Consider the following 22,900-nt stretch of genomic DNA (forward strand, 5'->3'; position numbering starts at 1 on the left):
GTTTGCTGGACTGAGATTCTGTATTTATAGAGTAGAAGAAGTCCCCTAACAAGATTAGATCCCACCTGGTTGGGAAGTCGCTGCTTACTCTGCCAAATTTCCACACCATTGAAATTTTGTCCCATATTGTAAATCTCACTTCATAAAAGACAGGCGTTATTAAGAAGCTTCCTCTCCCTACACCTGATTTACTGAGCTAGACATCTGTGACAGCCATAGGCTTGTTTTGAAAAGGAAAATCTGCTTGTTTACGGCATTGTTCTGAGTCTATAACCCCAGGTTTCCTCTTCATTAAGCACACTGTTACGGGAAACTCAACCTGTCATTGTGTCTCAGACATTTTTGAAGTTTGCAGTCACCTGGTTCAGACTACCAAGAGTTCACTGCTGTGAAACAATGCTTGTTTGAGGAACCGCAGCCAACACGATTTGAGTTGCCAACATTCTTTTGTCTGCGGTAGACAATTCATCCCAGCTCCTTTACACCTAATCTACAGTGTGCATTTCTGAAGAAATGACTGAAACAATGGGGGAATGGGTGCTGTGATGTTTTCTTATGCATTTATTCAAGACACGCATATCCATCCATGAAGAGTTGATGTCAATGCTGACCCAGACTACAGCCATTCAATGTGTTTTGTGGAGGGTTTGGACATGTAGAGGGGTGGCTGAGGGAAAATCCCAGCTAATGGATTTCTTGGTGGGATCAAAAGATAGGGGAACAGGGCCATTAGCAGAGAGGCTCGAGGTGTTAAAATGCAGCGGCTCCAGCCGATCCTCGCCGGCCCTGGTATCACATCTCTGCCAATGTAAATATAGCAGCTCTAGACGTTAGCTATCGCTCCCTCACCCGGTTGGCTCAGCAGTCATATATGGAAGCCTGGTTTAAATGTCATAGCAAATGTAATTTGCTCAACATATGTACACGTCAGTCACGATAACAGCCCCCCACGGAGCACAAAGAGAGTTTGCACTTGGCTGCCGGAACACTGGAGAGGAATTCCCTCTGTGGCAGAATGGAATCGCCACCACACATTGTTCCTTAGTGCCGGAGCCAGGATCTGTGGCAATATTTATAAACAAGCCATGGGGACAATAGGCCTTTTGTGTGGGCGTGCTGCGAATGACATAGGAGAGACACACAGAGGATGAAAGGACCAGTCTTAGGTGTAGGTGCCTTTGCAGAAAGGGGAGGTGGGGGAACAGTTAGAATTATAATCAGCTGCTTCATACCACAGAGCCTCTCACAGGCATCATAGTCATTTTGTTTTTTTGCGACAGAGGTTTTAGTTATTTTTATTGTCCCAGATTGAACTCCTTATCAATGTATGGTTGTTAAATCTCAAGCTGTTTGTAACCATGAAGGAGTGGGGGAGCGTGCCAATACACTGGTTCAGTGGATTGACTACCATTATGCTAAACCCGAAACGCACTGAGCTTTCAGGGATTTTTCAGAGCGAGGAGAAGCACCGTTATCCATTCCTCTGCCTGACAACAGAGATGTTTATGTCTCCTGTCTGTCATACTACAAGACAGTCAAGGTTGAGTTTTCACAATAAAATGTTGACAGAGTGAGGATGTTTCTCTTATCAAAGGAATCATCCGCTCCTACATGTTCTTTATAAATGGTATTGCAGTTGTCACAGAATAAAAAGTGTGAATTTGTTTGAGGGGGTTAGTCAGGGAGACTGACAGATTAAAACACGAGCATACACCACACACAGACAGCTTCACCTATAACGTGGTGTGCATGCAGATGAAACCTGCTCTCTCCAGTTCAGGAAGTGCCAACAGACACAGCTGGCAGAATAGCTCCACTTGTCATGGCCATAACATAGTTCCAACATTAGACTAGATGAGAGATGTCACAGTAGAGGTGTGCTAAATCAACACCTTAAACACGACCAGTGACATACCATCCTGCTAGGATCATGGTGTATCGTGACAACTGAAGCGACACAGAATCTATGGACTCTAAGTTTAGACTCAATACAAACAGATCAGAGAGAGGCCATATGTTCCAATGCTACAGAGTTGCTCTTGGTCCAGAGAGCAGCCTGCTAGTTGGATAATCCCTCAGCATGGTGGTCGGCTCAGAGTCACAGTCATTACTGTTATGATTTACAATCTCAACCGTACACTGACACCATTAGGCTTTGTGTTGACTCTGTTCTCTCTCCATTACAAATTCCTCCCATGTCTGTGTGTACTGTATGGTGCCATGTTATCTGCCTGTTATATCTGTTTTTAATGTGTGTGCTAACACATTTGCCATATTTACTTACATCTATGTTCTCTCGCTTTCCCTCTCCTCTCCTTGTGTTGCAGGTGAAAGTGATGATGCGTATCTGCCCCTCCCTGGAGGCTCCTGATTCGTCCGAGTCCATGTCCTTCCTGAAGGTGGACCCCAGGAAGAAGCAGTTGACCCTTTACGACCCCTCAGTCAACGACCACACCAATTCAGGGCACAGGAGAGCCACCGTGGCCATCCCAAAGATCTTCGCTTTCGACGCAGTGTTTACCCAAGATGCCTCTCAAGTAAGGACCAAGCAGTTGCAGACTGTGTATGCTGGCTGGGTGCAGTCCAGGGACTTAGTGAAAAAATGCCTTTCTTGGGTCGGGAGCATTCTTCCCAGTATGGGCCTCAACAGCTGGGGCTTTTAAGTCTGGGGAATGAATTGAATTCAGTCCACTTATATCTAAGCTCTCCTTTCATAGTCCAGTTATATCTAACCTCTCCTCTCCCAGTCCAGACCTTACAGTCTAGTAGAACCATGGCCAAATTAAGATCAAAGTGGAAGGGCCAGACACTGAGGACATGTTTACTTGACGGTGATTGAGTAACAGCCAGGCAACTCTGTTCTGCCCTCTAATCCCCCTATCGCTCTCTCTCACACACTCTCTATGTTTCTCCCTCTCTGTCTCCGTCAGGCGGAGGTGTGCTCAGGGACGGTGTCTGAGGTCATCCAGTCCGTGGTGAATGGTGCGGACGGCTGCATCTTCTGCTTCGGCCACGTCAGGCTCGGTAAGTAAGCCCCTCTTCTCCCCTCATCAGGCAAAGAAAAACACTATTTTTCACAGCCTGGTTCGATGTTCACATTCACAAATTGTTTAGTGGTGCACGGGAGTGAGCTGAGGAGAAGACAATATAGAGTTTGGATGAGCAAGGGCTAGTGAGAGACGGTGGTGAGGGGTGTCTTTAATTTTACCCACTGTCATTGACCTGGATTCTTCACCCAGTCTGAGGGGCTGTCATTTCTCAAAACAAGCTTCATTTTCCCTTTTGTTCTCCACTGTGCTCATCCTACAGTGATTGTTCCTTGAATCACCCCCTTCACAAGTTCTTATAGACACAGTAGATTCCCAATCAACTGTACCCAATCCAGACAGCATATTACAAGTCTTCCCAGTTTTATGAGAGACATGAGCAGCAGGCTGTATTACTTGTATATTAATGTCTCCATACGCCTTTCCTCTCACCCTCTCCTCCGTCTCCAGGCAAGACGTTCACCATGATTGGCAAAGACTGCTCCACCCAGAGCCTGGGCATTGTGCCCTGCGCCATCTCCTGGCTCTTCAAGCTCATCAATGAGCGCAAGGAAAAGACGGGCACGCGTTTCTCTGTCCGCGTGTCTGCCGTGGAGATCTGTGGGAAGGACGAGGCTCTGAAGGACCTCCTGTCTGAGGTGTCCATAGGAAGCCTGCAGGATGGACAGTCCCCAGGGGTCTACCTGCGTGAGGACCCCATCTGTGGCACTCAAGTGAGGGGAAAAAAGGCGTCTAGACATGTGCCCGTTTTCTTGCCTTTCTTTGTTCTCCCTCTCCATTTCTCTCCCTCTCCGTCTCTCTCTCTGTCTGGTATATATTAGTGTCTGTGTATTGATCTGATTCTCACTGCCATCTACCTCTGTCTGCCCCAAAGATTTAGCCCTTTGTATTGTCAGTTCTTTCATCTCCCAGGTCTTTCCTCTGTGTACTCTGAGCCCATATTGCCCTGCCTTACCCATCTCAATAATCCCTGCTCTATATTTTCACCAAAGACATCCACAATATCGACGTCTTTTCCATACCTTTTTATTGACTCCCCTGTCAGCATCCATCAGCATCTATTACCTCTGTGTTGGCTCTGGTCCTCTGCAGCACAACGGGACTAGTTGGGGGGATGGGGGATTGAAGGCACTGACAGGTGTTGCCGTCTGATGTTGTTTTTTGGGGTTCTGTGTGGACTGTGACTTCAAAGGCTGCCTGGAGTCCTGTGAAGATCCTCACAACTCCTCCTCCTCTTAGTAACCACGTGATGTGGCCTCCCTACTAGATGCCCCCCTCTCCACACCCATCCACCACCACATCCGTGTGGAGGAAAGTGCCCCTGCCCCCTGCTCCTCCATTACCTCCCCTAATCCTCCTCCCTCTGTGTGCATATCTGTTTCCTTATAATTGCCTCGGAGACCCAATCTAATGGGCAAGAAATGTGTGCTTGGGTCCAATTAACTGTCTCCCCTCTCTCTCTCTCTCCTTTTTCCTCTCTCCTGCCTCTGTTCCCTTCTCACTCTTTTCCCTCACTCTCCAACTCCATGCTCTTTCCTTCTCTCTACCCCTGATCTTTTTTTACCCCCCTCTTACCCTCTCTCCCTCCTCCCCCTCAGCTCCAGAACCAGAGCGAGCTCCGCGCCCCCACGGCAGAGAAGGCAGCCTTCTTCCTGGATGCAGCCATCGCAGCACGCAGCACCAGCAGGCCAGACACAGATGAAGAGGAGAGACGCAACTCTCACATGCTGTTCACACTGCACATCTACCAGTACCGCATGGAGAAGAGCGGCAAGGGAGGCAGTGAGTACAACTACTACTACAACACTATTACTACTATACTATCTATCAGTACCACATGAAGTGAGGCTCTCTCTGAACTCTAGTGTCACTCTGTGTGTCCTAGTGTCTTTGACTGTGATAGTTTCAGATTTTCATTCATCATTCTGCTCTTCTATTAATAATTTCACTCGATTCAACAAGTGCTCTGACCTTTTCGATTCTTCCGCAAGAGATAAATGCACAGAACCATATTGCTGCACATGAACAGAAATAATATTTCACTGGCTGATTATGTACTTAATCGAGTAAAAATAATGACCTACAGTAGTTTAATGATGATGACTTTATTATGCCTTAATGATAGTGTTAAGTAGCAGATGTAATTTCCCTCATCAGTTCTGGTGCTGATGATAGTTCTTCAAGTGTCTGTGTTCCCAGAGGTAACCACCATAGCCATAGGAGACTGCACCACACTGGGCTAGATGGTGGATAAAGTCTGAATAACTCTGAATGGATTAAAAAACCTGAAGCCTCTCATTTGTAGTGTTTATGGATGGGTGCGCACTAGCCTCTATATAAAAAAAAAAGTGGCTTGCTTGCATCCATGTGTTGTGCTAAGCGGAGGGAGAGTGCGCACAGATTTTTTACATTTAATTTGACCTTTATTTCAAGCACTCCACTCCATAAGTATTGCTGACAAGAGTTTAATGGTTCGCCGCCTAGTCTGAAACTCTGTAATTTTCTCCCAATCATGTGAAATAACATATCAGTGACCTACATTACATTACAATGTGCTGTCTCGCTGCTGAATAACATTTGGAGAAATTCTGCTCATGTTCCGTCTACACTGAATTACTGTGTTCATTTTTTATTTTATAGCACAGCCCCCCAAACTAGTCATCATCTAAAATGTCAATTTATGTACCAAATACAGCGACTGTCCCCCTTGGTTTTGTATCCATGTGACAACAAGATCCTTTAATTTCTGGAACCTTATTACCTGTCTGTTAAACTGAGACAATCTCAGCCCAGATTTGAATCACTTCAGACCGAAAGGCTTACTTGTGAATAAATCAGACTGCCATGTCTGGTCTGGTTTGGGCTGTGCCACTCCTGCCTAAATGGCGCAGCAGCACGTGGGAACCCTGTCTTCCTTCAGAGGGAGTGTCTGAATGTGTCTGTGCTGGGATATAACCTCACCTGGCTCTTCCCCCTGTGTCATCTACAGTGTCGGGCGGACGGAGCAGGCTGCACCTTATAGACCTGGGGAGCTGTGAGAAGGTGCTAAGTAAGAGCAGAGACGGAGGGGGAGGCCTGTGTCTGTCTCTCACCGCGCTGGGCAATGTTATCATGGCTTTAGCCAATGGAGCCAAGCATGTACCTTACAGGTAGGGGAACTAGTACTGTACTTTTTATACCTTGATTATGTAAAACCAGTGTCAAGTATGAAGTCGAGTACGTAATCAAAATGTTTGAGACAAGTTTATTCATGTACATTTACCTTCACTCTCAAGGCTGTGTTTATCCAGCTTGCTATAGATTTAAAGAAATGTATCATTCTCAGCCATGTAGTTTTTAAAATTTAATTTAACCTTTATTTAACTAGGCAAGTCAGTTAAGAACAAATTCTTATTTACAATGACTGCCGACACCGGTCGAACTCGAACGACGCTGGGCCAATTATGCTCGGCTTACGGGACTCCCAATCACGGCCGGTTGTGATACAGCCTGGATTTTTGCTACACTATGGAATCAGAAATGAGGTCAATAGACAGATACATTTTAATTTGGGTAATGTAATGCATACTGAGGGCTCTATTTTACCAAATCTAGCGCAATGGTAAATCTAAGTGTGTCAGAAATATTTTTGCTATTTTCACCACCACAATTATTGGCACATTTGCTGGCGGTGGGTTTTGCTGAAAACCAGTTAAGGGTGTGTCAAGGTTTGGCCCCTCACTGGCCAATCAGAACATGCTTCATGGCTAAATATGTGGTTGCTTCAAGTTGTGTATTTACGGTCTTGTGTATTGTATTGTCATCAACTCCAATTGGAATGTTAGTCCGTTATAGTCTAGTTTGTTAAGTAGCCTGCCCCACATTTGCTAAATATGTTGAACATGTTCTAGTTGCATTGCTTCAATATGGAAATACATTGTTAAACATATGCTATAGTATTCACACTGATATAGGGGCTAGGCCTACTGTAAATTGCAGTCTGGGCATGGACATGCCAAATGTAGTAAATAAGCTAGATTAAATTCACAAGGCTATTGCTAAGGACTAAAAGACTGTGTATAGCCTAATTGTTATCAAATGTTAATCAAAACTAAATAAAATAGGCTGTCTAAATACAGTTACAGCACCATAGTTGCTCCCTGTGGGCATATAACAACGTAACTTAGACCATGGAGGTTTTTACGCACATTCAAACTTTTCACAGAAGCTGGATAAAGATCCAATGTAAAGGGAAAGGGGGAATATCAATTCACCATTATACTGCTCGTAAATGTAATGTTTTATAAACATCATGGAACCATCCTACAGATCATATTTGCACTTCTCCAGAAATAGCAGACGAAATTCCAGCCATGTAGCCTACGTTATCACCATAAACCCATGGACGGGTAATATTTGTGAAAAGTTTGGTTATTAATCAAATTAAACTAAAAACAATCCATCTGCTTTATTTATTTTAATTTTACATTTTTACCTTTTTCTCCCTAATTTCATGGTATCCAATTGTTAGTAGCTACAACTCATAGCTACAACTCCCGTACGGGCTCGGGAGAGACGAAGGTTGAAAGTCATGCATCCTCCGATACCCAACCAAACCGCACACAGCGTGCATCCAACCCGGAAGCCAGCCGCACCAATGTGTCGGAGGAAACACCGTGCACCTGGCAACCTTGGTTAGCGTTTTTTGGAGGAAACCAATAGTTTGTTTCTAAATAGAAGATTCACAAAATGCACATGTCTCTACTATGGGTACTACTGGATAGGCTGCGCTTCTGCTCTCAAAATCCATGCCATTATCAGGTGTGTTACCGTTAAGAGTCTTAAAACTTCCTATTTAGCACTGCATGAAATTGTCCTTTTTGCAAGTATTTTTTAAGGACACGCCTCAAATATTGCCAGCCATCCCACCACAGTGGAGGTGAGCTGATGTTAGACAGGTAAATGACCAAACCTGGCGTTAGGACTGGAAAATGCCAGTGCACCAGTTTTTACATGACAAAATTGCAAACTAACGTGCATTTGACATTGTGCCTCCTTACCGCCAGCCGAAAATAGAGCCTGTAGTGTAAAGGAAATATACTAAGAGGTTAGAACCGAAAATAACAGTTGAAGAATATGAAATGAGTCTCTGGCAGACTAATATTACGTGTTAAGGACACTGGTTGAATGTCAACCAACACTAACGTTTGTTTGCTAGTCATTAGCACAGACAGGGATATAAGGCACTGAACGATCCTGCCGATTCATGAGCAGTAATGATAATGATGTTGTGTGTGAACGTATCATCTCTAGGGACAGCAAACTGACGATGCTGCTGAGAGAGTCGCTGGGGAACATTAACTGCAGAACCACCATGATCGCCCACATCTCGGACTCCTCTGCTAACTACGCTGACTCCCTCACCACCATCCAGCTGGCCTCACGCATCCACCGCATGAGGAAGAAGAAGTCCAAGGTCTGTGTCTCGACTCGAAGAGCTTTCAGTATCATAGGCCGTAAACAGTGGTATAGTCGCATGGGTATTCTCTATTTGAACATATTTCGATGAACACAGCACTTACTGTTTTGATGAGGGAAAGGCATAGATTCTCACAGTTATATACGTTTTTAGTGATCTCAAGAGTGTATTACAGTGGTGTTATTAACAGAAGTTGCATTGTTCACCATTTCATGGCATGAAATGGATCGGGACCTCTGTTAATGCAAGGTTATTAGTGCCATAATTCAGAGCTAGTTTTTCTTGGCTTCTCAACACATAATCATGTAATCAATAGGGCTGCCTAAGGATTAGGGAAATAATTACTCCAGATAATTAGGTGGAACGACAGCATGTATTTATTTTGCATTGGTCTCCGGCGTGATTATAATGCATTCCACGCACACCAATTCATATTATTGACATAAATTTCAGTGTGCCTATTGATGTGCACTTTTAACCTTTAAATGTATTGACTGGCCATTTTAAAAGGGATTTATTATTACACGATTGAATTAAATATAAATTGAAAGAGAGACATGCGGAAAAATGATATAAAGACTGTTTAAATAAGTCTAAAGTAATGATGTTATATCTTGAATATAAGACGCGTGCAGACATTCTAATTATGTAGCAGTCTTGTACTAAGCATTTTACACATGTCCCATATACACTGTTTTGTATGTTTCTGGCTGTCTTGCAGTATGCATCCAGCTCCTCTGGAGGGGAGAGTTCCTGCGAGGAGGGGAGGATCCGTCGGCCGCCCCACCTCAGACCCTTCCACCCCCGGACGGTAGCCCTGGACCCGGACTTGCCCTCCCTGCTCAGCGACCCAGACTACTCTTCCAGCAGCGAGCAATCCTGCGACACCGTCATCTACGTGGGTCCGGGCGGCGCCGCCATCTCTGATAGGGAGCTGAGTGACAACGAGGGCCCCCCTGCCTTCGTTCCAATCATCCCCTCTCTGAACAGGAAGCGTTCTGGGAAAGAGGGCCCCCTGGACAGAGACCACTTCTTCATGTGCAACACGTTTGCTGAGCTGCAGGAACGCCTGGAATGTATTGACGGCAGCGAGGAGCCTACAGCGTTTGTTGGAGAGGGTAGGGGAAGTCAGGCTAGCCCACAGATAGACAGCAAGGCAAAGGAAGGACCTGGCTCAGCTTCCCTAAAGACTGTAACTAAAGCCTCCTTCTCCCAGGAGAATATCTCACCCAAACTTCCTCCTAAATCTGTAGCCACTCCGCCATCCAGCAGCCCCCAGGTAAGCCCCTCAAAGTCTAAACTGGAACATTCTAGAGGGGTTTCAGAGAGCGTGTGCAGAACGAGTGCTGATGGTGAGAAGGTGATGATGTCAGAGAGCCGGGCTAGCCCAATCGAACAGGATGTGGCCACAGTGCCAGCCTCTGAGCCAGTGGTGCGGGAGAAGGTCTACTTCAACAAGAAGCCCTTACCCAAGCCTGCCCCCCCTCCCCCACAGCAGAGAGACTCACGCAGAGGCAACGGAGAGGCAGAGGAGAGGTCCACCACTAGAATGCCGCCCGTGGGAATGAGCCATCAGACTGGGAAACGGGGGGAGTCTGGGGACTCCCCTTTTCTTGGTAGAGTCCAGACCAGGGGACCAGTAGAAGTGTGCCAGCTACGCTCCACCCTGAGAGAGAGGTGCCTGGACAGGGACATCCTCCGGGCTACGGTGACCCTGCAGCAGCCTGTAGAGCTGAACGGAGAGGATGAGTTGGTGTTCACTGTGGTGGAGGAGCTGTCCATCGGCAGCATCATAGACAACGGTCGGCCCTCCAGCATCATCAGCTTCAACAGCGACTGCTCCCTGCAGGCCCTGGCCTCCGGCTCCCGGCCCGTCAGCATCATCAGCAGCATCAACGATGAGTTTGACGCCTACACGTCAGCTGTGGGGAGTGCAGTCAACATTGAGGTGCACACCCCCTTACAGGATGACGCATTTGTGTGTGTGGGCAGCAGGGGCTCGTCCATCAGCTCCTGGCTCAGTGAGGTCAGTGTCTGTACTCTGGAGAGTGAAGGGGCCCACTCGACAGACGTCTTCCTCCCACAGACTAAGCACATCGGCCCAGAAGGCACCTTGTATCTGGATTCCCTGGGTATGTTTCACTGTGAATCATCCCCAAGGGACACCAAGAACTCCCTGAATGACAGCGGCTTTAGCTTTTCTGAACTGGACAGTGACAGCGCAGCGTCTAGCAAACTGTCCCTGACAAAGTGCCCTCCGTCTCCCGACTTAACCAAAGGATCCCTCAGATTCCCATTCAAAACAGCGAAAGTGAACTTTCTCAGTTCCTCTTCACAACCCTCCCAGGGCCCTTACATAGTCCACTCCAGTCTTCCCAGGAAAATTAAACCTACCTCATCCATCACCCATAGTAACAGCAACAGCAGCAGTCATGAACCACAGAGACAGGAAGTCAAGCAGGAGGACCCCTGGCAGCGCATTGACAACCACTATGAACCTCAGCTCCCAGTCCCCAGTGCCACTGCCACAAGCAAGCTCCCCAGAACCCCAGTGAGTGGCATTCCCTGCCGAAAAGCTGGTGTTTTCAACAGCAACAGCGTACCTCGCCAGTCCAAGGTGCTGGGCTCTACCTCAGCCCAGAGGGTGGTGGACGGCTGTGAGAAGTCGCCCAGCAAGAAAGCAGGGTCCCCCAGCAAGATGCCTCAGCTCAGACGAGGGGCCACCACCCTAGGCACTGTGCCTGTCATCCATGCCTCCCCGGAGACCAAGGTCACCACCCAGGACATCACAGCTACAACCAACAGTCTCAAGTTTTCCTCTCTGGGGAAAAATGGGAAGACCAATGGGCAGAAAGCCAGCATGCTCCCCAAACCTGGTGGTAACTCACCTCCCCTCCCCCCAGTGCGCAAATCCAGTCTGGATCAGAAGAACAAGACCCTGCTGCACCAAAGTGCCTTAAAGTCTGCGTATGGAGAAGCAGGGAGGCCCTTACTCACCAGGGGGACAGTGTCAGAGGATGAGCTAGAGGTCCGCTGCAGAGGAGACTCCAACAGCCTCAAAACATCCAGCCTCAAGGGTGACTACACCTTGGCCAAAGCCACATCCAGCCTGAAGGCCAAAGGGGATGCTGGACAGAAGCATTACGGCAGTCAGACGTCTCTGGAGAGATGTGACAGCATGTCCATGGTGGGCTCCAAACCCACCCTCAGCCGAGAGAACAGTGGGGCCAGCCTGGGCAGCAGCATATCCAGCAGGCCAATTCCCAGATTTGGTTTACCCATCTCAAGCAGCTCTGCCATTGCTACCTCCCCACCTTCCCCATGTTGCACCACAGGTGCTCTAGGTAAACCTGGGCAGGTCAAAGGTAGTGTTAACCCCAGAGCGTTAGGAGCGGTCAATGGAAGTAAGGCCCGTTTATTGTCAGCGAGCAACTCTAAAGGCCTGAGCTCCTCCACCAAGTCCCTGGCAGCTCCAGCCACCAGGAACATAAATGCCAACCTCCCCCCAACTGGTAAGACCTCTGCCCCTCGGCCCACCGCAGCCGTCAACAGCAAGCCTGGCCGGGGCACCATCATGGGCACCAGGCAGGCCATGCGGGCAGCCAACAGCCGGGTCAGTGAGCTGGCATCAGGCAGCACATCAGGCAAACACCTGAGGGGCTCAGGGGACTCTGATAGTGGTAATGACAGTGGGGTGAACCTGAGTGATGACAAGTCCCCTGTGGCCATGCTGCCCTCACCCTACAGTAAGATCACAGCCCCCAGGAGGCCGCAGCGCTACAGCAGTGGACACGGCAGTGACAACAGCAGTGTTCTGAGTGGAGAGTTGCCCCCAGCCATGGGCCGAACAGCCCTCTTCTACCACAGCGGGGGCAGCAGTGGATATGAGAGCATGATCCGTGACAGTGAGGCCACAGGCAGTGCATCCTCTGCACACGACTCCATGAGCGAGAGTGGGATGTCTTCCTCAGGCCGCCCCAGGACCTCAAAGTCCCCGAAGAAACGCAATGGTAAGAGCTCTGAATCTGTATACATCATTATGCATCATCTCTGATAATATCCTGTACAACCGCATACTGTTAGGGAATCAAAAACATGTGAAAGTTCCATAAAATCCCAAGCATTACTTAGGTCCTTTTACAAGCCTTCTTGTTTAAGTCCAGTCTTTGATGTTTTTTTTACAAGCCTCTATGTGATGTCAAACAGTCCACTTGTTAAATAATGGAGAAGGTCATTAATGGAGGACATATGTCCAACTGTCTCTGTAAAAGCCTCTTGTCTAGAAGTCACAAAGCACGTCTATAAATTCCCCCTAATTGCTTTGGAAAAGCAGTGTTCTTGCACAGAGCAGCTTAGAAAATCCCTAGTTAAGGGTTGGTAAGGGTGAAGGTTCACTGCTTTTGACTTTAACTAGATGTGTCATGCTGAAAAGCAGACTGAGTGGTGTTCCCATCTGAAATAAGAACTACAGTTCTGCAGTTCTCCAGATCGAAGCAGCATGGCAGAGAAGTATAGCACAGAATCCCCAAACAACATCGAGTACAACCTGACGCTTTCTCCAACTTCCCCAGGCAATCTTGTAAAGATAGCTTTTTAAAATGTGATTCTTATAGTTTATTGGTTTTCTCACCTTTCTGATTCAGCAGAATACATTACTCTTATATGGGAAATGTAATTAAGGTATGTAATGAGCTGACTTTGAACTAAATTGAACAGCACTGGAAAGTCGTGACCATGTTTCAGCTCTCGTAGATTTATATAGTCAACCTTTTCAATTCATATAATGTGGTAGGACTATGATATAGACGGTGGTGAAAGCCTTATACATATGCAATCAACAGCACGCTCAGGAGGTCTGTGTTAAAGCCTGCTATCGCTTTACATCTCCATCTCAGCCTCATACATATTTACTGCTCGGCCCTGGCAGATATTGCCATTTGTATATTTCCAGCAGTAATTGATGTGCCTGTTTGTCTGTGTCTCGCCAGGGCTCCAGCGACGGCGACTCATCCCGGCCCCCCTGCCAGACACCTCATCCCTGGGGAAGAAGACTGGCACAGCTGGCCAGTGGGTGGATCTGCCGCCCATGTCAGGAGCACTAAAGGAGCCCTTTGAGATTAAGGTGTATGAGATTGATGATGTGGAACGGCTCCAGAGGAGGCGTCAGGAGGACTCAGCCGAGGTGAGCGAGGGGTCACGCTTACTGTCTGTAATACAAGCTCCCCATACTGTAACAACTTATTTTAGAGTCCTGTCATTAGGTTCATGTTCATCACTACATACATGCTGCTTAGCAATGTCAGGCTCAGCAATATTCTGAATGTGCTACAATGATTTCAGCAATATTCTGAATGTGCTACATTGAAGCCAGGCATGGCATCGTGGGAAGGTCTTGGCTAACTCCTTCACCAGTTTCTTATTAAAGAACAAGATGAAAATATGCATCTTAGACGTTTGACTTTCAGTCTGCCCAATGGTGATTCCCGGCACCTTTAAGTGTCTGTGTGACCACAGTCAGAGCCCAGTGTTACGCTATCCGGACTTTTGAAGGAATGTGAAGAGATCAAGATGCAATTACTGTCTGGGGTTCATTGGTTTAGATATGACTGAGGCTGGTGCTGGTTGACGGAGGGGGAAGGGGTGGTGGTGAAAAGAGCAGTCCAGGAATTTGTGATGAATGTGCATTCCCCCCTCCACAGCCCATCAGCCATCACCATGGCCCATCCCTGGCTGCCTGATGGCTCTTTATGGCTGGCGCTACTTGCTATGGGTCATTAACTGCTCCCACAAGTTTGAGGTAGCCAGACAGGGATTTGTTAAGAGAAGATATTAAATCAGCTGGTGGTGGTTTGATTTAGTTTCAATTAGGAAAAGATTATCTTCAATTTGTCTTTCCCAGCCATCACTGGTTGAATGGCTGTGAAAGCCAAATTGGGGACCATCATTCCCAGACCAGTTTTGGAATACCATGTAATGTGTGCATCAAGGCTTGTTTCAATGTGTGTATATTCACATGTCTATTTGTGTTCCCATGGATTTTTCTGTGTGTATATATACACAGGGTTCAGTACTCTGTATATTCATGTCTGTTTGTGTGTTCATGTTTGTTTGAGTTCTAACTGTTAGATCATAACTCTGTCTAGACAGAGTAAGATAATATTTTTGATCTTTTGTATTTACTCTTCTTCCCTTTTCTCCTCTTTAACAGCCATTCCTAGATGTTGAGAAGGTATGTTGATTTTTCTGGATGGCTGAGGCTTCATTATTCTGTAATGGGAGTTGGGGAATAGTTTGGAGTGATGGAAGAACAGGCATTAATTGCATGCACAGATCTCAAATGAGGTTTCGGCCCATTGTGACAGGAAACCAGTATTCTTATATTACAATACCTGGAAAATGTCCAGAAATGTTAATATACACAACTGTGTCTGTATATCCTGCAATTCTTTAGCAGCAGCAAAAAATGCTAGTCCGATGACGGCCATGAATCTTCATCTTCAAGCTTACTCTGAATTTCAAACCGTTCCTGTCACTCACCACCCTATCGTTTCTCTCTCTCTCTTTCTCGCTGTCGCTCTCTCAGGGGTTGCTGTACTTCAACAGTAAGCTGAAGGTTCTGGAGCGGCGGCATCAGCAGATCAGGGAGCTGAAGGTCAAACACGAGACACTGAAGGAAGAGCTAGAGGACACCAAGACCCGGTTGATGATGGACCCTTGCAAGTGGATAGGAGAGTGTGAGTATCTGCTAGACTATTCCAGGATAGGGGAATATGGGAATTTACACCTTTTTATTCTTCATATTCCCCACCAAAATAGAAAGTTATCTTCCTATTGATAGTTAACTTGATTCTGTGGACAGTATTTCTGTTGACTGTAGGTGACCATGACTTTACTCCTCTGCTCTCCTGTCTCTTCTCTTCCAGTTGAGGTGGACCAGGATTTGGACAAGGAGTCCCAGGAGTACCTGGAGGCCCTGAGTCAGGTCACAGAGGAGCTGGATTTCTGTGTCAACATATGCAAGTCACGTGTCATGATGGTGACGTGCTTCGACATCAGTGTGGCATCACCGCCTGACACTCAAGAGGGACTTCGAGAAGTGGAAGTCTGAGAAGGTGTGAAATGAGAGATGGAGAATCCAGAAAGTGAGAAAGGAATGATGATGAAATGTAGCAGCCAGTTCATATTGCTGGAATGAAGTGACAAGAAAAACTAAAAGACAAAAGATGAGACAAACAGGATGAGGGTCTTTGCATGAAGACAGAGGAGATCTGAACCGACTTATCTACAGTGCCTCGTTGTTCTGGACATGTTATTGTTGGAATGGGAGAGAAACGTGTGCACAGACAACAACGGTGTCTGTGTTTCCTGCATGATGAGAGAGAGGCCATCATTTACCCAAGAGTCATTCAACGACAACCAGAAGTGCCTTTTTCACTCAACTTATTTTGAGTCATAATTTTTTGTATGGTGCTAGTATCATAACCAGCATACCTAAGCAAACCCTGAACATATTCCTTTTAAGAAATAATAATTTTATATTGCATTGTATAGTGTATTTATATGATTATGTGTGTAAAAATATAATTTGTAGGTAAAAAAAAAAATGTAAGAAGAAAAAGGAAGAGCAATAAGCTAATGTTATTGCGTTCCCAAACTTTGCCTTTTCTCATGTTTCAAACCAACCTCAGTCAGCATTTTGCCCATTTATCCAGCCTCTTTGCGCCTTATGTTATCTTTCTTGTTCTGTAGTTTTTCTACCTTTTTAAACCAGGTCTGTGTTATCTTGTCAAGGACTTGGTTTGCTGTTATCACTCAACCACTGCCAGCGGAGCTGTGAAAGCTAGCAGGGTTGAGTAAATGTTTCCTCCCTCCAGTTGCCTTGATCCCAAAGGGCCCCAGTGGAGGTGCTGAGATGGGTGATGGTGGAGGTGTAGAAAATGAGAGAGGAAAGTATGTGGAGCTGAGCTATGTTTGCCCCTTGTTTATTTCATAGAACATTTGGCAATGGCAGAACATATCATACACCATACAGGGCCTGCTCCCAACAGGCTGTGTGTACGCCATGATTCATGGGTGTGACAGTAAGCTCTCTCTGGTGCTCTGTGTTAGGGGTGTCCAGAGTCCAGTGCGCACTGACGAGGCATAGTGGTGCTTGTCAGTGCGTACATTTTTATCCCTAGATGAGCCTCAACTGGGTTCTACTGACACAAACAAAAGGGCATAGATGAGATGCCACAAGCAAAGGTAATTCTACGGCTCGTGTTGTACTCTTTTTACTGGTGCCAAGCCTTGGTTCTATGCATTCCAACATTCTCACTCCCACTATAAGAACCTCATACACTATATATACAAAAGTATGTGGACACTCCTTCAGATTAGTGGATTCAGCTATTTCAGCTACACCTGTGGTGTATAAAAGTGAGCACACAGTCATGCAATGTCCATAGACAAACATTGGCAGTAGAATGGCCTTACTGAAGAGCTCAGTGACTTTCAACGTGGCACCATCATAGGATGCCACCTTTTAAACAAGTCAGTTAGTCAAATTTCTGCCCTGCTAGAGCTGCCCCGGGTTAACTGTAAGTGCTGTTATTGTGAAGTGGAAATGTCTAGAAGCAACAATAGCCCAGCCGCGAAGTGGTAGGCCACACAAGCTCACAGAATGGGACCACCGAGTGCTGAAGTGTGTAAAAATCCTCTGTCCTCGGTTGCAACACTCACTACCGAGTTCCAAACTACCTCTGGAAGCAATGTCAGCACAAGAACTGTTCGTCTGGAACTTCATGAAACGGGTTTTCATTGGCCGAGCAGTCGCACACATGCCAAAGATCACCATGGGCAATGCCAAGCGTCAGCTGAAGTGGTGTAAAGCTCGCTGCCATTGGACTCTGGAGCAGTGGAAACACGTTCTCTGGCGTGATGAATCACGCATCACAATCTGGCAGTCCGACTGATGGATTTGGGTTTGGCGGATGCCAGGAGAACTCTACCTGCCCGAATGCAAGGTGCCAACTGTAAAGTTTGGTAGAGGAGGAATAATGGTCTAGGGCTGTTTTTCATAGTTCGGCCTATGCGCCTTAGTTACAGTGAAGGGAAATCTTAACGCTACAGTATACAATGACATTCTAAACAATTCTGTGCTTCCAACTTTGTGGCAACAGTTTGGGGAAGACCCTTTCCTGTTTCAGCATGACAACGCGCCCGTGAACAAAGTGAGGTCCATACAGAAATGGTTTGTTGAGATTGGTGTGGAAGAACTTGACTGGCCTGAACAGAGCCCTGTTCTCAACCCCATCGAACACTTTTGGAATGAATTGGAACGTCGACTGGGAGCCAGGCCGAATCGCCCAACCACAGTGCTCAACCTCACTAATGCTCTTGTGGCTGAATGGAAGCAAGTCCCCGCAACAATTTTCCAACATCTAGTGGAAAGCCTTGCCAGAAGAGTGGAGGCTGTTATGGCAGCAAAAGGGGGGCAACTCCATATTAATCTTCATGATTTTAGAATAAAATATTTGACAAGCAGCTGTTCACATACTTTTGGTCATGTAGTGTAGATCAACAGCACTGACCGTTTGCAATGACTCAGAACCCTCCCTTAGATCTGCTTCAAAGCTACATATATATAACACTTCTCTCCAACATTCTATTTTCTTTGCTAATTTAACCTGATGTCTCAATCAAAGACTAGGATAGGCTCTAAGAGTAATGTCCTAACTAAAGGCCATGAGAAACCACCGTTTATACATGCAATGAAGCAACTTCAGATGTTGATGTTGTATGGCAAATAAAATCAATCAACCAATTGTATGTAGTGACCAGAATGTGTGTGCCTGAATTACTTCTCTTAAAACGGTGAGGACAAAGATGATTGACTGGTTTTAGTTATCTGCTAAGAAACTAGCTTTTGTTGTATTTTGGTGTTTGATTTATAACTAAAATATTAATTTGTTTTCTTTCAAAGATACTCTCAGGCCCTTTCTGAAGATGCTGCATGAGATTTTTATTGATTTCTAAGAATGATTTCTATTCCATTTTTACCATTTTGATTTTTATAATATAGCCTCTGCTCTCCCTAATGTGGGGTTTGTTTCCAAACCGAAACATTTCAAGAAAGTTTAAGTATGTCATATTTCATATAAAAACCCATATTTTCTAATGTCCTTGGTTTTGTATAGGATTTTCTGACCTTGTGTATAAATGTATGATATGGCAGCTCGTGTTGAGTTTTATCTGTGAATAAATGAGGTTTCTTCTTATTGCTGACATTGTGAATACATTGTTCTTCATTGGTTGTCTTGAAACAAACCATTCTGTTAGGCCCAATGGTTTGGCCTACATAATTCAAAGCCACAATAATTGGTCGTCAAACTAGATTGAAAGCCATGTTAGGTTGAGAACGTAATGAAGGCTTAACAGTTGTTTAAGTTTTTTCAACCTCAATTGGAACGCAAATGTATCAAAATAGTTAAGTACTAGCGAAATAAAAAGGGTAGGGAATATCTGGTCGGCGTTTGTCAAACGTATTTTATTTAGACGTTCAATGTTTTCTGCCAACGCGAATTGGGCTTGCGCAGGAGGAACTGACCATTTGCAAATGCAACACCGGGTGAGCAGAATTGCCTACAATAATGAATACATTAGTTCGTATATGTTACTTCAAAGACTATGCTCTCTTTGACCAAGTAATTTGAGTTTCATTTGCGGTTAATAGCCTAGCCTACATTTGCCACGATTAGGCCTATGAGCCAACTCTGCTCGTGTAGGGATTTATCAGACAGATTGGTGGCCAGAAGAAAAAGGGAGGGGTGAGTAGGCTAGTGGTATTGAAGAATATAAAACCCATTTATATCTCTCTTCACCCGATAATTCGTCCACCACCACACACAGTTGAGTGACCTGTTGGCCTCACCTGCTCAACAGTTCACACTCAGATGCTTGATTTGATTGGGAGTCTACCTTAATTCCACACAGTCACTGGTTGGTAAACTCAGTAACCAACCGTGTTGTTTGTTGTAAATCTGGACTCGAGACCGGTTCGTAATTTCTTCCGGAGACCAGCGGAGTGGAAAAGGTCATTAGCTCCCATTCAGTCAGGCCATAAAACCACGTTGCCAGGTCAAATATCAGCTCTTTTCACGACACATTAATATTTTTATCGACTATTGAAGCCTAGGCTTACAACTTTACTGGTAGCATTAAGGTCCTTTACTTTCGTTGAAAAACATCTTCAAACTTTGTCGCGCTCGTCAGAATTTCCTTGACTCCTGGTAGGAAATAGTGGGGGATATTTGAACATTTGAACGCTCACTATTAGTAAGCGGAGAGTGTGGGAATTTGTAACATATTGTGTTTTTATCTATTATAATAGCCCTGTTTGGGTTGGTGATCATTTGTCAGTGGCTTTCCATTTGCCCTCAACGTGCATTTTTTTCACCAGTCAATGTCTAAAGAATCCATATGTTGTTCTGAAAAATGAACACAGAAATACTGGACATTTTGAAGTCATATTATGGTGGTGATTTGACACCACTACAATCCTGGTCTTGACTTGGTCTCCAACCCCTCGACCCGCCCGCCTGGTCTTGAATCGGTCTAGCTTTAGTGGTCTTGAGCCCAAACCTGGTAACTAACCAATATTCACATCACCCCCTTTTCTAAAAAGAAACTGTTCCCACAGATGTATTCATTTAATTTGATTATTGCTGCCAAATAACTGCTTGTGATGATTAATCTCCCAGGTGCATACATAAGCATTTTTGTGCAATGACAAAAAAAAAGTTAAATATGCCGCCATCAAAGAGATATTAGAAGTGTAGCAAGATTAATGGCACCGCTATCAAATATGGTTCTCAACTATGTGATATTCCAGGTGTGTAATACAGATGAGTGGAGAGGTAGACCTTCCGCCATGCTGAGCGATACCGTCTTGCCTCCCTGTTCTTTTTAATTTGATTAAAAGCATAGGAGGGGAGACGTGGCAGGCTGGCAGGAGCAGCTGGTTGCCGTGTTTCAAATCTATTCCACAGGTGGGCTGGGTTTAGCCTTTAGCCGTACTCGGTCTGGGTGCTCTTTGATTCAGGAAAGGAGGGCCAACTCAGAGTTCTTAGTGGTGAAGAGAATATCTCTTGCACATTTTTGATTCTTGGTGATAAGCACCATAGTACTAGATACACTACAAGTATATAGACACCTCTTCAAATTGTGGATTCTGCAGCCACACCTGTTGCTGACAGGTGTAAATAATCGAGCACACAGCCATGCAATCTCCATAGACAAACATTGGCAGTTGAATGGCTCGTACTGAAAAGATAAGTGACTTTCAACATAGCACTGTCATAGGATGCCACCTTGTCAAATTTCTGCCCTGCTAGAACTCTCCTGGTCAACTGTAAGTGCTGTTATTGTGAAGTGGAAATGTCTCAGCCGCAAAGTGGTAGGCCACACAAGCTCACAGAACGGGACTGCAGAGTCCTGAAAAATCATCTGTCCTGGTTTGCAACACTCACTACCGAGTTCCAAACTGCCTATGGAAGCAACTGTAAAGTGTGGTGGAGGAATAATGGTCTGGGGCTGTTTTCCATAGTTCGGGCTAGGCCTCTTAGATCCAATGAAGGGAAATCTTAATGCTACAGCATACAATGACATCTGGTGGAAAGCCTTCCCAGAAGAGTGGATGCTGTTATAGCAGCAAAGTGGGGACCAACTCCATATTAATGCCCATGATTTTGGAATGAGATGTTCGATGAGCACATTCTTTTGGCCATGTAATGAGAGAAATCATCCACATTCTCTTGCATTTCTACCTTAAAATATTGTTTTGAACTTATTTTACATTGGCTAATAACTGTATGAGGTTTTTTTTCTTCCTAGATTTAAGCCAGCAGTTGTTTGGCGGACAGTGAGTTTCTTATGATAAGTCATTAATTCCCCTGACAGCTCGGACGGTTTCCCACTGCTCTGAGCGAGGTGCTTTGTGTCTACATGCAGACAGTTGGTCAGGCCTGTTGCTGAGTACTGATAGCTGCTGAGTCTGTGTGCTCCTGGCCCACTAGACCCAGTCTTCCCCTGCTCCGTTTGTCCTTTAGGGATCTCCTTATACGAACAGAGTCAGATTTGTTATGAGAATAAAAATGAGTTCATGGAGAAGTAAAGGAGTCCCTCGCTTCAAACAGGTTTCATCATAGTTTAGATCCCCTTTTCTGTGTTAGCACGCACTGTCATCTGAAAATAAATGTAACGTATTTTTTTTCCTCACACTGGACCAAAGTTGTATCCTAATACTGTCCCACTCAATTTAAATTTTATTTAGCTCCTTCTCCCCCTCCCTCCCCATATGAGTGCAGCTTTGATTCATGAGTGAAACAGACTGATGTGATGTCTGTATTTCCTAGTTAATTGAGAAGAACATTACCCAGCTGATGGCCCATATTCCCAGGAGTGACTGAATGTAACCATTTCATAAATGAGATGGTAATACCCCAATGGCTTGTTTACAACAACAGCACAGACTGTCAATCTGATGTAGTGGTAAATTGACCAGTTATTTGCCCTACCAATTGTCCACGTAGATGGAAAACAATAGAATGTAGTCCCCATGCTCTGTTTGGGTACCTGGAGGCTGGAGCTACCCTGGGCATTGTTAGTGACAGCTCATGTTTGGATTTACAGCTACAGCTGCAACTGCAATCCCACAGATTGCACCGTCTAAACCCAAGCCTGCTCTCTCAGGAAGAGCCATAAACCTGACCAAACACTGCCATTTTCCCAGTAATTAAAGCAAGCTGGTTTGGGGAAATGTCCTTAAATTATCAGAGGCTTGAGTAGATGTAAGGCTAACACATCTCCATCCCTGCTTTAGGGGGCTCGTAACTATTGACTAATTCTCCCCAAAACGGATGACATTAGTGAGTCCACCTCCGCTCTTAAATAGGGCGTTAAGATCTAGGGTCCTATTGGATTTACGGCTCTAAGTTCTGGGTGTATAGACATAAAGGTCTAACACTCTGATATTGAGTTCAGATAAAATCAAATCAAAGCCAGACCAATTCATTATGTGAAAGGGAATGAATTGCCTTTTTGGAGACAGCTGGAGTGATCTGTAACTAAAGACTTCATCTTGTTTATGGAATCTTGCTCGAAGCAGAGCATGTGAGATGTGAGGGTAAGGGCATGAGCTAGGCCTCTGTGACAATGGGAATATGATTGTCATCATGGCACTAGCCTCAAAGTGAAACATCTTCAGGCCTCATGAAGACCGCCCTTCTTCAACAGCTTGTGTTTTGCCAGTCATAGGGCTGAGGGGTTGGTCTGGACATGGGTCAGTGGATGGGTTGGCCTGGTGTGTTTTCATCTGGGAGCATTGGCAAGCTGCTGTGGCTATCCACCTCCAGGA

The 22,900-nt window shown here is 45.5% G+C and overlaps 1 protein-coding gene across 2 annotated transcripts in view; it reads left to right on the forward strand.

Moving 5' to 3' along the window:
* The window catches only part of LOC115138541 (kinesin-like protein KIF26A), a 103,760-nt gene extending 85,785 nt beyond the window's left edge, over window positions 1-17,975 (forward strand). For both annotated transcript variants that reach the window (XM_065025717.1, XM_065025718.1), the window contains exons 5-15: window positions 2,328-2,537; window positions 2,931-3,024; window positions 3,498-3,760; window positions 4,646-4,829; window positions 6,037-6,196; window positions 8,340-8,502; window positions 9,227-12,515; window positions 13,494-13,687; window positions 14,714-14,734; window positions 15,089-15,239; window positions 15,429-17,975. In XM_065025717.1, coding sequence (XP_064881789.1) covers window positions 2,328-2,537; window positions 2,931-3,024; window positions 3,498-3,760; window positions 4,646-4,829; window positions 6,037-6,196; window positions 8,340-8,502; window positions 9,227-12,515; window positions 13,494-13,687; window positions 14,714-14,734; window positions 15,089-15,239; window positions 15,429-15,613 — 4,914 coding nt within the window. In that variant the 3' untranslated portion in view covers window positions 15,614-17,975. The remainder of the gene's footprint in view (window positions 1-2,327; window positions 2,538-2,930; window positions 3,025-3,497; window positions 3,761-4,645; window positions 4,830-6,036; window positions 6,197-8,339; window positions 8,503-9,226; window positions 12,516-13,493; window positions 13,688-14,713; window positions 14,735-15,088; window positions 15,240-15,428) is intronic.
* Window positions 17,976-22,900: the final 4,925 nt, after the last annotated feature.

Source organism: Oncorhynchus nerka, linkage group LG12, assembly GCF_034236695.1.
Source record: "Oncorhynchus nerka isolate Pitt River linkage group LG12, Oner_Uvic_2.0, whole genome shotgun sequence".
NCBI lineage: Eukaryota > Metazoa > Chordata > Actinopteri > Salmoniformes > Salmonidae > Oncorhynchus > Oncorhynchus nerka.